This window comes from Lynx canadensis, chromosome B4, assembly GCF_007474595.2.
Source record: "Lynx canadensis isolate LIC74 chromosome B4, mLynCan4.pri.v2, whole genome shotgun sequence".
NCBI classification, from domain to species: domain Eukaryota; kingdom Metazoa; phylum Chordata; class Mammalia; order Carnivora; family Felidae; genus Lynx; species Lynx canadensis.
The window spans coordinates 116,379,871-116,393,814 of NC_044309.1; the positions used below are offsets into that span (position 1 = coordinate 116,379,871).

The 13,944-nt window shown below is 38.5% G+C and overlaps 1 protein-coding gene across 1 annotated transcript in view; it reads right to left on the reverse strand.

Moving 5' to 3' along the window:
* The window catches only part of NTN4 (netrin 4), a 125,734-nt gene that overhangs the window by 76,709 nt on the left and 35,081 nt on the right, over positions 1–13,944 (reverse strand). The window contains 1 exon segment of the mRNA XM_030323432.1: positions 1,672–1,950. Within this exon segment, the coding sequence (XP_030179292.1) occupies positions 1,672–1,950 (279 nt within the window).

Genomic DNA, 13,944 nt, shown 5'->3' on the forward strand with positions numbered 1-13,944 from the left:
CATATGAATTTTGGAGGGACACAAACATTCAGTCCATTGCAGCCTGCATGCTCTCCTTTCACTAATTCACTTAGTGGCAGAAATTTATTGGTGCTCTACTTCACATAAACTTTCTAGTTACAGTCTAGTAGATTGACATGTGTCTAGAATGTCTGGGTTTTTTTTTTTTTTTTTTTTTTTTTTTTTGTTATGTTTGCTTAGTTAGGAGAGGAGGGGCAGAGAGAGGGAGAGAGAATCCCAAGCAGGCTCCACACTGTTAGCATGGCGCCCCACCTGGGGCACGACCTCACGAACCAATGTGAGATCATGACCTGAGCTGAAATCAAAAGTCAGATGCTTAACCAACTGAGCCCCCAAGGTGCCCCTGGGTTATTTTCTATTTCAATCATACTTGAACCCAATTATCTTAGGTATTACAAATTAGTCCATCCTTTATTTGAAGCAATGTGAGTTCAGAGATCCATTAGTGTTTGCAAACTAGTTTGTTGGGTGAATGTTTCATTTTCTCCAACTTGGGAGCCCCAGTTTCATTTCTAGAGTGATAGCATTGTTTCTGTTTTTGAAACTCTGGCTGATTCCCTAGTCATTTTTGTTACCCCAATGTTGTCCTGCACCCCAGGGACTTAGCCCAGCAAACACAAACTGTCCTGCTGGCTAACTGGTTCATGCTCCCTTATGGCCCTTTCCTCTATCAGGGCTGGGAGAAAGATGACACATGTGGAAGTCTACTCTACAAAATGAAATAAGGATACTTTGAGATCTTCAAATTTTTATTTATTTATTTTTGCTTTGATCTGAGGTATCAGAGAAAAATATAAAATTTAAAAATTGAAGTGCTCTCCTACCTGTCTTACCCTTGCCTAATCCGCATTGCTTTGGGTGCATCCCAACAAGGCACTTGCTGTCTGAGCCACTCTGTAACCTTGTTTTTTGGAAGAAGGTGATGTGAGGACAACGACAATAGGTTTTGATTATCTTTTTATTCCTATGTTGCTATCACTCAACCAAACACCTAATTCTGGCTCCAGTAACATACCAGACTAAGGCAACAGAGATCACACAGTCCCTGTCATCAGGAGTTTGTGATCTCCTGGGAGATGCAGACAAGCAGAAGTTGAGAGGAAAGCCCAAGGAGATATGTGAATACAGAGGAAAGGGAGTTTAACCATGGTTTAGGGTGAGAGGGGGTCAGGCCAACTCTTCACAGAGGAGAATTATTATTTATTCTATTGGCTGAACAGCAAAAGATACCAGGCATTAAACTGAAGTTCTTATTTTTTCCACTTTAAAATGTCTTCAACAATGGTTCCCATTTACTGTCAAAGCTGGCTTCTGAGTGATAATGCCACTAATATGATTATGCCAACCTCTCTTACTGCTCACCTTACACTTCATATCTGAAGGTCATGGCACTAAAAATTGGCATGGATGTATTCCAAGGAATCTGGTTATCATACTTGACTATTTATAATTCTAAAATTGAAGACTAAACCACAAGTTAATTGGCACTTTAAAAGATGGGTATGGAGTCGGAGGAGTGAATCAGCAGAGGAAGAAACAGGGAGGACTATGGGAGCACAGACCAACTCTAAGGGAACTTCGATTACCAATGTCCAAAGCTGAAAGTAACTTATGGTTTGTTTTTCACAGGTGAGGAATTGTTTTACATACCACATGGAATGCTCCTGGGGCTTTGACAGGTCTGAAGCCATCAACTGGAACGCATTGATCCGCATGGCCGTTACAGAAGCAGCTGCCCTTGACAATGAAATCATAGATTGCATAATGTGTAAAATGTTGAGGCTTTGTGGTCAGGTCATTTCTCTGACAGGGGCAAGACTGTCGTTTTAGCAACTGCACACGGAGGTTGGTGATCTTCAATTGCTCCTGCACTTTGGCACTGTAAGGGTTCTCTGCATCATATGGTGGTGACAAAGCTCTGAAAATAACCTGTAAAGAAAGAAAAAAATACCATGAGTATATACGACTGTGTGCAAACCCCAAATTGTTTGCCTCATACGGTCTTGGTTTGATTTACACCTTTTGTCATCTGCAAGTGATAAGATAAGAGATTTTTAGACCTTGATCACACAGGTGTGCTGCCTGTTCAGATGCAGAAGTATAAATTGAGTAACCAGCAGAGACCTTACTCTTGAGATGAAGGCAGCCATGCAAAGATCTTGGGGGAAGAGCATTCTGGGCAGAAGGAACAGCAAGTTTAAAGGCCTTGAAGCTGAATCAAGCTTGGCTTATTAAAGGAAGAACAACAAGGCCAGTGTGCCTGAAGTTCAGGAAACAAGGGGACAGTTTTTAGAGAAGAGGACGGAGCCAGTGCATAACAGATCATGAATAGAGAGTCCTTTAACGGCCATGGTAGTTATTCTAACTGTAGTGGGAAGGCACTGGAGGGTCATATGCAGAGAGCTGATATCATCTGATTTACATTTTTTAAAAAGATAACTCCCACTTCTATAAGGAGAATGGATTAAAAAGGGGGAAGAAGAGAAGCACCAAAATCAAGATCCAGACATTTCTATTTCCAAATGAGGTGTGACCCTTCAAAGACTAATCAGTTATTAATTGGGGCCACTGTTGCTACAAATACCTTTGGTTCTCCTTTTCTGGATCTGCCTTCCAAGCTTGTGGTACATTCTTGGAATATTCTTATGAGTAGTAAATATATAGTCATTTCAGGGTGGATTTGATATCTGAAATCAGTTAAAAGTCCTTTAAATCCAAATGTAGAAAATAAAATGGCTGATCAAGTTAGTTAACAGTGTTTTGGTTAAATGAAAGTATAAGTAATAAAACTTTTTATTGTGTATGTTACAGATAGACTTGAAAGGCAATTTAAAACTTTAGTTCTGAGGAGGAAACCAGAGGGAGGAAGACTCAGAAGGGACGGACTTTGGGCATGTGTGTGTGTCCATATGTTATATGGGGGTAATAAAAGGGCCCCTGGGGTGGAGGGGTACAAACTTCTCTAATGGATGTCTTAACTTTCGGGGAGTAAGGCTGGTGGGAGAGAAAATCACTGCCAGTAGAAAGCAATGAATATAAAAAAAGGAATTCCAAACTATCTCACAACATAAAACAGTATCATAAGGAGACCAATACCAAGTTATACCTTATTATGCAGGTTAAAAAAAAAAAAAAAAACAGAACAAAACCTTAAGCAATCTTGTTAATTTATGTAATAAGAGACACAAAGCTCCCCTGAAAAAAATTTTAGGCATCTCTTGGCTTTTTAAAGATATGTTAAAACTCTACTCACAAGAAATCCAGAAATATTTTGATAACCGAGTAGTATGAAAGTAAAGTAATTATTAAAACGTAGGCTTTGGATAAACTCCCATTTAGAGAGAATGTATCTAAAAGTAGCTTTCCAGGAAAAAAATTCCTTAAGGAATACTTCAGATATAAAAATTTCATTTTAAGAATTGATTTTGCAATGAAAGGATGAAAAGGCAAGAATCAACTGTGCAGGATCACATCTCCAGCCATACTTAGGTGCAGAACTGTCCTAAATGAAATATAACTTAAGGAGGAGTGATAATTCAATGGATACTTGGCCTTCACGGCCAATTCTCCATCCAGCAGCTATAGTGATTCTCTATAAATAGAAGTTGGATCATGTCACTGCTTAAATCTGCCCCCACCCAAGGACCTCCCATTTCTCTCAGAATAAAATACAAAGTCCTTATAGCAGCCTGCCTCATTTTTGTTCTTAGCGCTTATTTACCAATTGATACATTGTAGTTGTACTTTAATGCTTTACTGTCTTCCTGGTCTAGAAAGTAAACTTCTTGAGGATAATTGCTGATCCCAGGACAGTGCCTAGCACAGGGGAAGTATTCAATAAATTCTTAGTAAATGAATTGATTGATCATAACATTGTTCTTGGCATTTAAGTAATAGGTGAGAATTTTAAATAACTTAATTTCCTTTTCTAAGGTCCTAAACAGATTCACACACTGAATTCATATTATAGCACTAGAAGGGAAGAGGTAGGAAATTATAAAAACAGTTAGAAATAACTGAATCATTAACCAACCTCTGCATCTCTAGCTATTTTTGAACTTGCAAACCTTGGAAAAAGTTGTATCCTAAACTTTAACAATGTTCTGCCCCATTTATTCACATGTAAAGTGGTGGAAAGCAACATATGGAATACTGTTTTCCAACAATACTATGTCACCTACTTGAAAGTCAATATGGAAGTAATGTCTCTTTTAATGATAGCCTATATCACAGCATGTTTTTACATTTTGAATCATTAAAAAAATTAAAAAATTGAACCCATTGTGAGTTTTATGTGACACTTATTTTTCAAATAACACCCCCAATACTGGCATTCTGTTAGACATTCGTGAAGGACACTTGCTCTAAATAAAATCAGTAATGTGGCCACCTCCTGGTTTATCAACCACAGTAATACAAGGACATGGAAAAGGGTCACAGTGCTTACCAAATAAGTATTCCACTGAAAAGCATATGGCATCCTTCTCTAAACCGTGGCCCACCCTTCCTTTTCCTCAACATTGGTGGTACTGTTTGCTCTCTCTGTTCCTATCACGTATTTATCCTTGACATTTACCCTAGTTCCCTCTCCCCCACTCCTTATAACCCCTGTCCTCTGAGAATTGTTTAGCATATGCAAGGCTAGAGGAAGATCTGTCAAGGTTTGTAGGAACTAGAAGCTCTTTTGCTTCCTGAACCCAGACTGTGGAAGCTGAATGGCGGCTCTGTGCTTAGTGTGCATGACACCACAGTTGGCACGCTGATATCAGCAGGGAAGGGACATCATGACCCCTGAGGCTGCGTGCTGGAAAGGAGACAGCAGAGTGCCACAGACACAAAGTGAACGGGAATTTAAACCATGAAATCTTTTTTCCAGAAAGGAGACGCCTTAATCTGATACTCTGGGAAATGGATCTACCCTGCGTCAGGAAACAAAGAGTGCGCCAATCCAGATGCTTCAAACTTCTGGCAGGTCGCCCTTTGGGTCCCACCCAGTTTTTCTTCAAACATCTCCAGAAGAAGCCCGCATGGCACTACTAAAATGAAGTAAGAAAAAGTGTAGAAGCCCTCATATATCAGCCTCTTCTGTTTTTGTCCCCATCAGGAACAGGATGTATCTATGGGCCCACCACTGTTCCTCTGTCTATGAGTGCGTCTGAAGGTACACTCCTGCAAGACATAGTTAACAAGCCAGAGGAGAACTAGGATCGAGCCTATTTCAGTGTTTCCAGCTTGTTAGTGCTATTGGCCAGGACTTCCTGATACTATTTTTCAAATTAAGAAAGTGGGTTATATTTCAGTGATTAATACTATGCTCATTACAGAGAAATCTGTCACTCAAAAATGTAGAAGACATTAAGAATCTACAGTGCAGTCCCAAGGACAGCCAGGAATACCGACTCCACAATATTTTCCCATCTAATCTTCTGTATATATACATATAGAATATAATGTAAACCGCTTTGTTTCAGCTTAACAATACCTTGTGAATTTTTTCCAATTCAGTGAAAATAATTCTACATCAGTGGTTCTCAAAATGTGGCTCCCAGACCAACAGCATCAGTGTCAACCTGGGAACTAGTTAGAAATGCAAATTCTTGGGGCGCCTGGGTGGCGCAGTCGGTTAAGCGTCCGACTTCAGCCAGGTCACGATCTCGCGGTCCGTGAGTTTGAGCCCCGCGTCGGGCTCTGGGCTGATGGCTCAGAGCCTGGAGCCTGTTTCCGATTCTGTGTCTCCCTCTCTCTCTGCCCCTCCCCCATTCATGCTCTGTCTCTCTCTGTCCCAAAAATAAATAAACGTTGAAAAAAAAAAAATTAAAAAAAAAAAAAAAAAAAAAAAGAAATGCAAATTCTTGAGCCCTTATACCAGGCTGACTGAATCAGAAACTCTGGGGATGGAGCCCAGCAATCTGGGTTTCAACAAGCCTTCCAGATGATTCTGATGCACAATAAAGTTTGAGAAACACTCTTTCATAATTAAAAAATCTGGTTAGGATTCTATTGTGCGGATATGACATAACTTATTTAACCAGGTTGCTGTTGTTAGGCATCTAGATTGTTTTCAACTTTTCGGTATAACCAACTACAGTGAACAATCTTATAGCTAAAATGCAGAAGTTTATAATAATATCCTGAAGATACATTTCCAAATGTGAAATCAATGGTTTAAATGAAATACATAATTTTAAAACCTATCTGAGCTTCTGAGTGAATCACAAACCCTTTCCTACTTAATCTTTGGAATTTTCACATTTCTCCGGTCTTGGCCTGCTTTCTAAGCCTGGAATCCCTTAAACTTTGCCTAAGGATCTGGACTTTTGGCTTAGGCTCTGCCATTTCTTATGCCTTAGTATAACAAAGAGATCCTTAAAAAGTTCTGAGCAGGTTAGAATTACCTATATGTTCTTTTCTAACTCTCAATAATAGTGAGAATTAGTTAAAATAGAATTCCATATGTCCTATTTTTACTGAGATGAAACTTTCAACAGAGTTTAACACAATGTGAACAGAATAAGAAGTAAATATTAGGTACATAATAGACAGGAAGTCTTTTGAGTACCAAACTCATATTTACATATTGCTCCATAATTAAAATTTTATTGCCTATGTTAGATCACAATAATTCAAGAAACTTAGTTATCACATTTTAAAATTTTTGTTTAGCTACTAGCTTGAGAAATATTTCAGGTCCGAGGTGATTGCCCATCTTGTGGACTCTGTTGGCACTTGTGTTTCCATGAAAGCACTTTCATGCTAGTACATTGTATTTTATTTTTATTTTTATTTTTATTTTTGAGAGAAAGAGCATGAGTAGGGGAGAGGGGCAGAGGGAGAGAGAGAGAATTTTAAGCAGGCTCCATGCCCAGCACAGAGCCCAATGTGGGGCTCGATCCTATGACCCTGGGATCATGACCTGAGTTGAAATCAAGAGTTGGACACTCAACCGACTGAGCCACCCAGGTGCCCGGATCATGCTAGTACATTGTTATTGCCTATTTACTTGTCTGTATTGCAAAACAGACTGCTCAGTAGGTTTGTCTGGTTAACAGCTGTGTCCCCCAGCCCGTCCCTGGCATATTATAGCATTTCATAATTACATTGAATGAATAAATAAATGAACTATTTTTCCAAATAGCATTTTTAAAAAGGAGAAGCCAAATAAGTAATAGGATTTAGAAAAATAAAAAAGGAAAAATGTTCTTACAATTATGTACTCTTGATGAGAAAGTGTATGAATACATACATATATGTATAAATACCTACATAAAAATATGTAATATATTTCAAATGGTTTTATGGATTCCTTCTCTTCAATAGTACACACGGTCTTTCACATTCTTAAGAAAAGGGATCAAGCAGGCATGATCAAGCACCCAAACACATACAAATATTACACCTTTTCCATGGTTTGTGGTCTAGTTTTCTTATTTACCAAAAATGGAAGCTTTAAGATCCTAACTGCAATTATTCTTTAGTGGTTTTTAAAATTCCCATATCTTTATGTTATCAAAACAGCAGCTTTTGCTTTCAATGATTTCTCTCCTGTTTTTCTATTTCATTTTTGCTTTTATTTTTATTACTTACTTTCTTCTACTTCCTTTGGGCTTAATTTTCTCTTCTTTATTTACTAGTTTGTTTACCAGTTTTTTCTCCCAAGTTTTTATTTAAATTAAGGTTAGTCAATATATACTGTAGTATTGGTTTCAGGAGTAGGATTTAGTGACTCATCACTTACATATAACACCAATGCTCATCACAATAAGTGCCCTTCTTAATGCTCATCACCCATTTAGCCCATGCCCCCACCCACCTCTTCTCCATCAATGCTCAGAGTTCTTTTGATTTGCCTCCCTCTCTATTTATATATTTTATTTTTCCTTCCCTTCCCCTATGTTCATCTGTTTTGTTTCTTGAATTACACATATGAGTGAAATCATATAGTATTTGCCTTTCTCTGACTTATTTTGCTTAGCATAATACACTCTAGTTCCATCTACCTCATTGCAAGTGGCAAGATTTCATTCTTTTTGATGGCTGAGTAATATTCCATTATGTAATACCAAACTTCTTTATCCAATCATCAGTTGATGAACATTTGGGCTCTTTCCATACTTTGGCTATTGTGGATAATGCTGCTATAAACATTGGGGTACATGTGCCCCTTCGAATCAGTACATTTGTATACTTTGGATTAATACCCAGTAGTATAATTGTTGGGTAGGGTAGTTCTATTTTTAACTTTTTAAGGAACCCCCATACTGTTTTCTAGAGTGGCTGTACCAGTTTGCATTCCCACCAGCTGTATAAGAGGGTTCCCCTTTCTCCACATCCTCACCAACATCTGTTGTTTCCTGAGTTGTTACTTTAGCCATTTTGACAGGTGTGAGATGGTATCTCATTGTGGTTTTGATTTTTATTTCCCCAATGATAAGTGATGTCGAGCACTTTCTCCTGTGTTTGTTAGCCATTTTTATGTCTTCTTTGGAGAAATGTCTGTTCATGTCTTCTGCCCATTTCCTAACTGGGTTATTTATTTTTGGGGTGTTGAGTTTGATAAGTTCTTTATAGATTTTTGAATATTACCCCTTTATCTGATGTGTCACTTGCAAATATCTTCTCCCGTTCCATAGGTTGTCTTTTAGTTTTGTTGATTGTTTCCTTCGTTGTGCAGAAGCTTTTTAACTTGATGAAATCACAATAGTTCATTTTTGCGTTTGTTTCCCTTGCCTCCAGTGACATGTCTTATAAGTTGCTACAGCTGAAATCAAAGAGGTTGCTGCCTGTGTCCTCTAGAATTTTTATGGTTTCCTGTCTCACATTTAGGCTTTCATCTGGTTTGAATTTATTTTTGTGTATGGTGTAAGAAAGTGGTCCAGGTTCATTCTTCTGCATGCTGCCGTCCAGTTTTCCCAGCAATATTTGCTGAAGAGACTATTTTCCAATTGGACATTCTTTCCTGCTTTGTCAAAGATGAGTTGGTCATACATTTGTGGGTCCATATCTGGGTTTTCTATTCTGTTCCATTTCTCTATGTGTCTGTTTTATGCCAGTACCATACTGTCTTGGTGATTACAGCTTTGTAATATCGCTTGGAATCTGGAATTGTGATACCTCCAGCTTTGGTTTTTCTTTTTCAATATTACTTTGGCTATTCAGGGTCTTTTCTGGTTCCATATAAATTTTAGAATTGTTTGTTCTAGCTCTATAAAAAAATGCTGGTGTTATTTTGAGAGAGATTGCATTGAATATGTAGATTGCTTTCAGTAGTATACACATTTTAACAATATTTGCTCTTCCAGTCCATGAACATGGAATGTTTTTTCATTTCTTTGTGTCTTCTTCAATTTGTTTCATAAGTGTTACATAGTTTTCAGAGGACAGTTCTTTTACCTCTTTGGTTACGTTTATTCCTAGGTATCTTATGGTTTTTAGTGCAGTTGTAAATGGGATTGATTCCTTGATTTCTCTTTCTGCAACTTTGTTATTGGTGTATAGAAATGCAACAAATTTCTGTACATTAATATTATATCCTTTAGCTTTGCTGAATTCATTTATCAGTTGTAGCAATTTTTTGGTGGAGTCTTTCAAGTTTTCTACATAGAGTATCATGTCTGCAAAGACTGAAAGTTTGGCTTCTTCCTTGCTGATTTGGATGCCTTTTATTTCTTTTTGTTGTCTGGTTGCTGAAGCTAGGACTTCCAGTACTATGTTGAACAACAGTGGTGAGAGTGAACATCCCTGTTGTGTTCCTGACCTTAAGGGAAAAGCTCTCAGGTTTTTCCAACTGAGGATGATATTAACTGTGGATCTTTTGTATATGGCCTTTATCATGTTGAGGTATGTTCCTTCTACCCTTACTTTCTTGAGGGTTTTTTATCAAGAAAGGGATGCTGCATTTTGTCAAGTGCTTTTTCTGCATCTATTGAGAGGATCATATGGTTCTTATCCTTTCTTTTATTAATGTGGTATATCAGGTAGATTGAATTCTGGATATTGAACCACCTTTGCAGACCAGGAATAAATCCTACTTGATTGTGGTGAATAATTCCTTTAATGTCCTGTTGTATTTGATTTGCTAGAATCTTGTTGAGAATTTTTGTATCCATGTTCATCAGGGATATTGGTCTATCATTCTCCTTAGCTGGTTTTGGAATCAAGGTAATTCTGGCCTCATAGAATAAGTTTGGAAAATTTCCTTCTATTTCTATTTTTTGGAACAGCTTCAAAAGAATAGGTATTAACTCTTTTTTAAATGTTTGCTAGAAACCCCTTGGGAAGCCATCCAGCTCTGGACTCTTATTTTTTGGGACATTTTTGATAGCCAATTGAATTTCTTTGCTGGTTATGGATCTGTTCAAGTTTTCTATTTCTTTCTGTTTCAGTTTTGGTAGTTTACATGTTTCTAGGAATTTATCCATTTCTTCTAGATTGCCCAGTTTGTTGGCATATAATTGCTCATAATATTCTCTTATAATTGTTTGTCTTTCTGCAGTGTTGGTTGTGATCTCCTCTTTCATTCGTGATTTTATTTATTTGAATTCTTTCTCTTTTCTTTTTGAAAAGTCTGGCTAGGGGGTTATCAATTTTGTTTATTCTTTCAAAGAACCAGCTCCTAGTTTCATTGACCTCCTTTCTATATCATTTATTTCTCCTCTAATCTTCATCATTTCCCTTCTTCTGCTGGTTTTAGGATTTATTTGCTGTTCTTTTTCCAGCTTTATTTGCTGTTCTTTTTCCAGCTCATTTAGGTGTAAGATTAGGTTGTGTATTTGCGACTTTTCTTGCTTCTTGAGGAAGGCCCGTATTGCTATGTGTTTCCCTCTTACAACCACCTTTGCTGCATCCCAAAGGTTTTGAACTGCCATGTTTTCATTTTCACTTGCTTTCATGTATTTTTTAATTTTTCTTTAATTTCTTGGTTCCATTCATTCTTTAGTAGGATGTTCTTTAACCTCCTTGTATTTGTGGTCTTTCCAAATTTTTTCTTGTGGTTGACTTAAACTTTCATAGTGTTGTGGTCTGAAAATATGCATGGTTTGATCTCAATCTTTTTGTACTGGTTGAAGCCTGATTTGTGACCCAGTATGTGATCTATTCCTGAGAATGTTCCCTGGGCACTTGAAAAGAATGTGTACTCTGTTGTTCTAGGATGAAATGCTCTGACTGTATCTGTTAAGTTCATTTGGTCCAGTGTGTCATTCAAAGCCATTGTTTTCTTGTTGATGTTCTGCTTAGATGACCTGTTCATTGTTGTAACTGGGTGTTAAAGTCCCCCACTATTATTATGTTATTACCAATGAGTTTCTTTGTTTGTTATCATATGACTTATATATTTGGCTGTTCCAAGTTGAGGACATAAATATTTACAATTGTTAGATCTTCTTGTTGGATAGACCCCTTTATTGTGATATAGTGCCCTTCTTCACCTCTTGTTATAGTTTTGGTTTTAAAAGCTAGTTTATCTGATATAGTATGGCTACTCTGGCTTTCTTTTGACATCCATTAGCATGATAAATGGTTCTCCATTCCCTCACTTTAAATCTTCAGGTGTTACTGGGTCTGAAATGAGTCTCTTATAAGCAGCATATGGATGGGTCTAGTTTTTTTTTTTTTTTTTTAATCCGTTCTGATATCCTATATCTTTTGATTGGAGCATTTAGTCCATTTACATTCAGAGTAATTATTGATAGATATGAATTTAGTGCCATTATATTACCTGTAAAGTTGCTGTTCCTGTAGACTGTCTCTGTTCTTTCTAGTCTTGGGTGCTTTTGGTCTCTTCCCCGCTCAAAGAATGCCCTTTAATATTTCTTGCAGAGCTGGTTTAGTGTTCACAAACTCCTTTAGTTTTTGCTTGTCTTGGAAATTCTTTATCTCTCCATCTATTCTGAATGACAGCCTTGTTGGATAAAGTATTCTTGGTTGCCTATTTTTCCCATTTAGCACGTTGACTATATCATGCCACTCCCTTCTGGTCTGCCAAGTTTCTATGGACAGGTCTGTAGCTAACCTTATGTGTCTACCCATGTAGGTTAATGGACTTTTGTCCCTAGCTGCTTTCAGAATTCTCTATCTTCGTATTTTTCAAGTTTCACTATGATATGTCTTGGTGTTGACCTGTTTTTGTTGATTTTGAATGGAGTTCTCTGTGGACTTCAATGCCTATTTCCTTCCCCAGATTAGGGAAGTTCTCAGCTATAGTTTGTTCAAATAAACCCTCTGCCCCCTTTTCCTGCTCTTCTTATGGTACTCCTAGGATATGGATATTACTGTGTTTTATGGAGTTTCTGAGTTCCATAAGTCTATATTCATGATCTAATAGTTTTCTTTCCTTTCCCTCTTCTTTTCTGCTCCGTTATTTTCCATAATTTTATCTTCTATGTCACCTATTCATTCCTCTGCTTCTTCCATCCTTATTGTGATTACACTCAGTTGGTTTTGCATCTTAGTTATAGCATTTTTTAATTTCAGACTGACTATTTTTTAGGTCTTTTATCTCTGTAGGAAGGGTTTCTCTGGTGTTTTCTCTGCTTCTTTCAAGTCCAGCTAGTATTCTTATGACTATTGTCTAAATTCTTGATCAGATATATTGCTGATAACTATTTTGAGTAAATCCTTGGCTGTGAGTTCTTCTTGATCTTTCTTTTGGGGAGAGTTCCTCCATCTTTTAGGTTTCTGTCTTTTGCGTGTTATGAAAGCTTGTTATGTTTTTTGTTGCTGAGAGTAATCCTATGTTAAGGAGGGGTTGTACACTGTCCAGAGACTGATGCTTCAGGAAGTATTTCTAGTGTATGTTTTGTACACTCTGCTGTTGTGTTTTGGCTACTCTTTACCACAGGTCAGTCCTCTGCAGAGTTCCCCCTTTCTTGCAGTGAGGAGTATTGCAGTGGACCTTTAACTAGAATGCTTTGATTTGTTTGTTAAAATGAGCCTGATTAAAAAAACATCCTGATCTGAGAGAGAGAGAGAGAGAGAGAGAGAGGGAGAGAGAGAAAGGGAGAAAAGGAAAAGGAACAAAAACAGACAAACAAAAAACTATAAGCCTGATTCCAAAGGAAAAAAAGAAGAAAGCCTGGTCCTATTTCCACCAGAACTGAAGCTGACACTTTGGAGCACTCTATAATCAGTAGACTTGGTGCATGCAGGGGGCCTGTGCTGATCCTCTGGGGGAGAGGCCCAGTGTGCTGGCCCATAGTCAGACCTGCCTTAGTAACAACACAACTGCAGGGGTGTAGGGGGGCAGGATTTGATGTAAACAGCTTCAGCCTCCACTGGGAGTGCTGTGTTGCTCACTGAAGTCTGACTGTGCTGGTGGGGGGGGGGGGAAGATGGCATCACTCTGTCACCCCGCTGTCTCATCCCCAGAGAGGGGACCTCACACCCACCACTGTTCAGGAAACCCTCACAGAAAAGTGAACAATCTCCCTCCTGTGTCTCAGGCTTACATCAGATCCCTGCCCCCTCACCCTCTCTGTGCTGAGCCATTGGCACACCTGATGCCATAGTTCCTCTATGTTTTATCTCTGGCACACAGCCAGGATTCAAAACTCCAAATCTTAAAGGACCAGGCACAGTGTGGACCACCTCCCTTCCTCCGGAGGAGAGCCTCACTGTGCTGTGTCTGGTGCTGTCTTGTGTGCCTGGTGCAAAGCAGCCATACTGCCATGCAGGTGGTTGGCATTTATGGTGAAGCACAGCCAGTAAAAAGTAGCAACCAGATTACCTGCCATCTGCATGCGGTCCTGTCCCTTGCTGATGAATGGCCACTCAATGGTGCCTGCTGTGTCTTTTGTCCTTATGGAGGCAATATACCCTCTTCCACGTGTACTTCAGGAAAGGGAACATTCTTTCCCAGTGCAACCCAGGGAATCCCTACACCATGCTGTCTACTCTTGGGTCTCTCTTGGGTCTACTCTTAGGTTT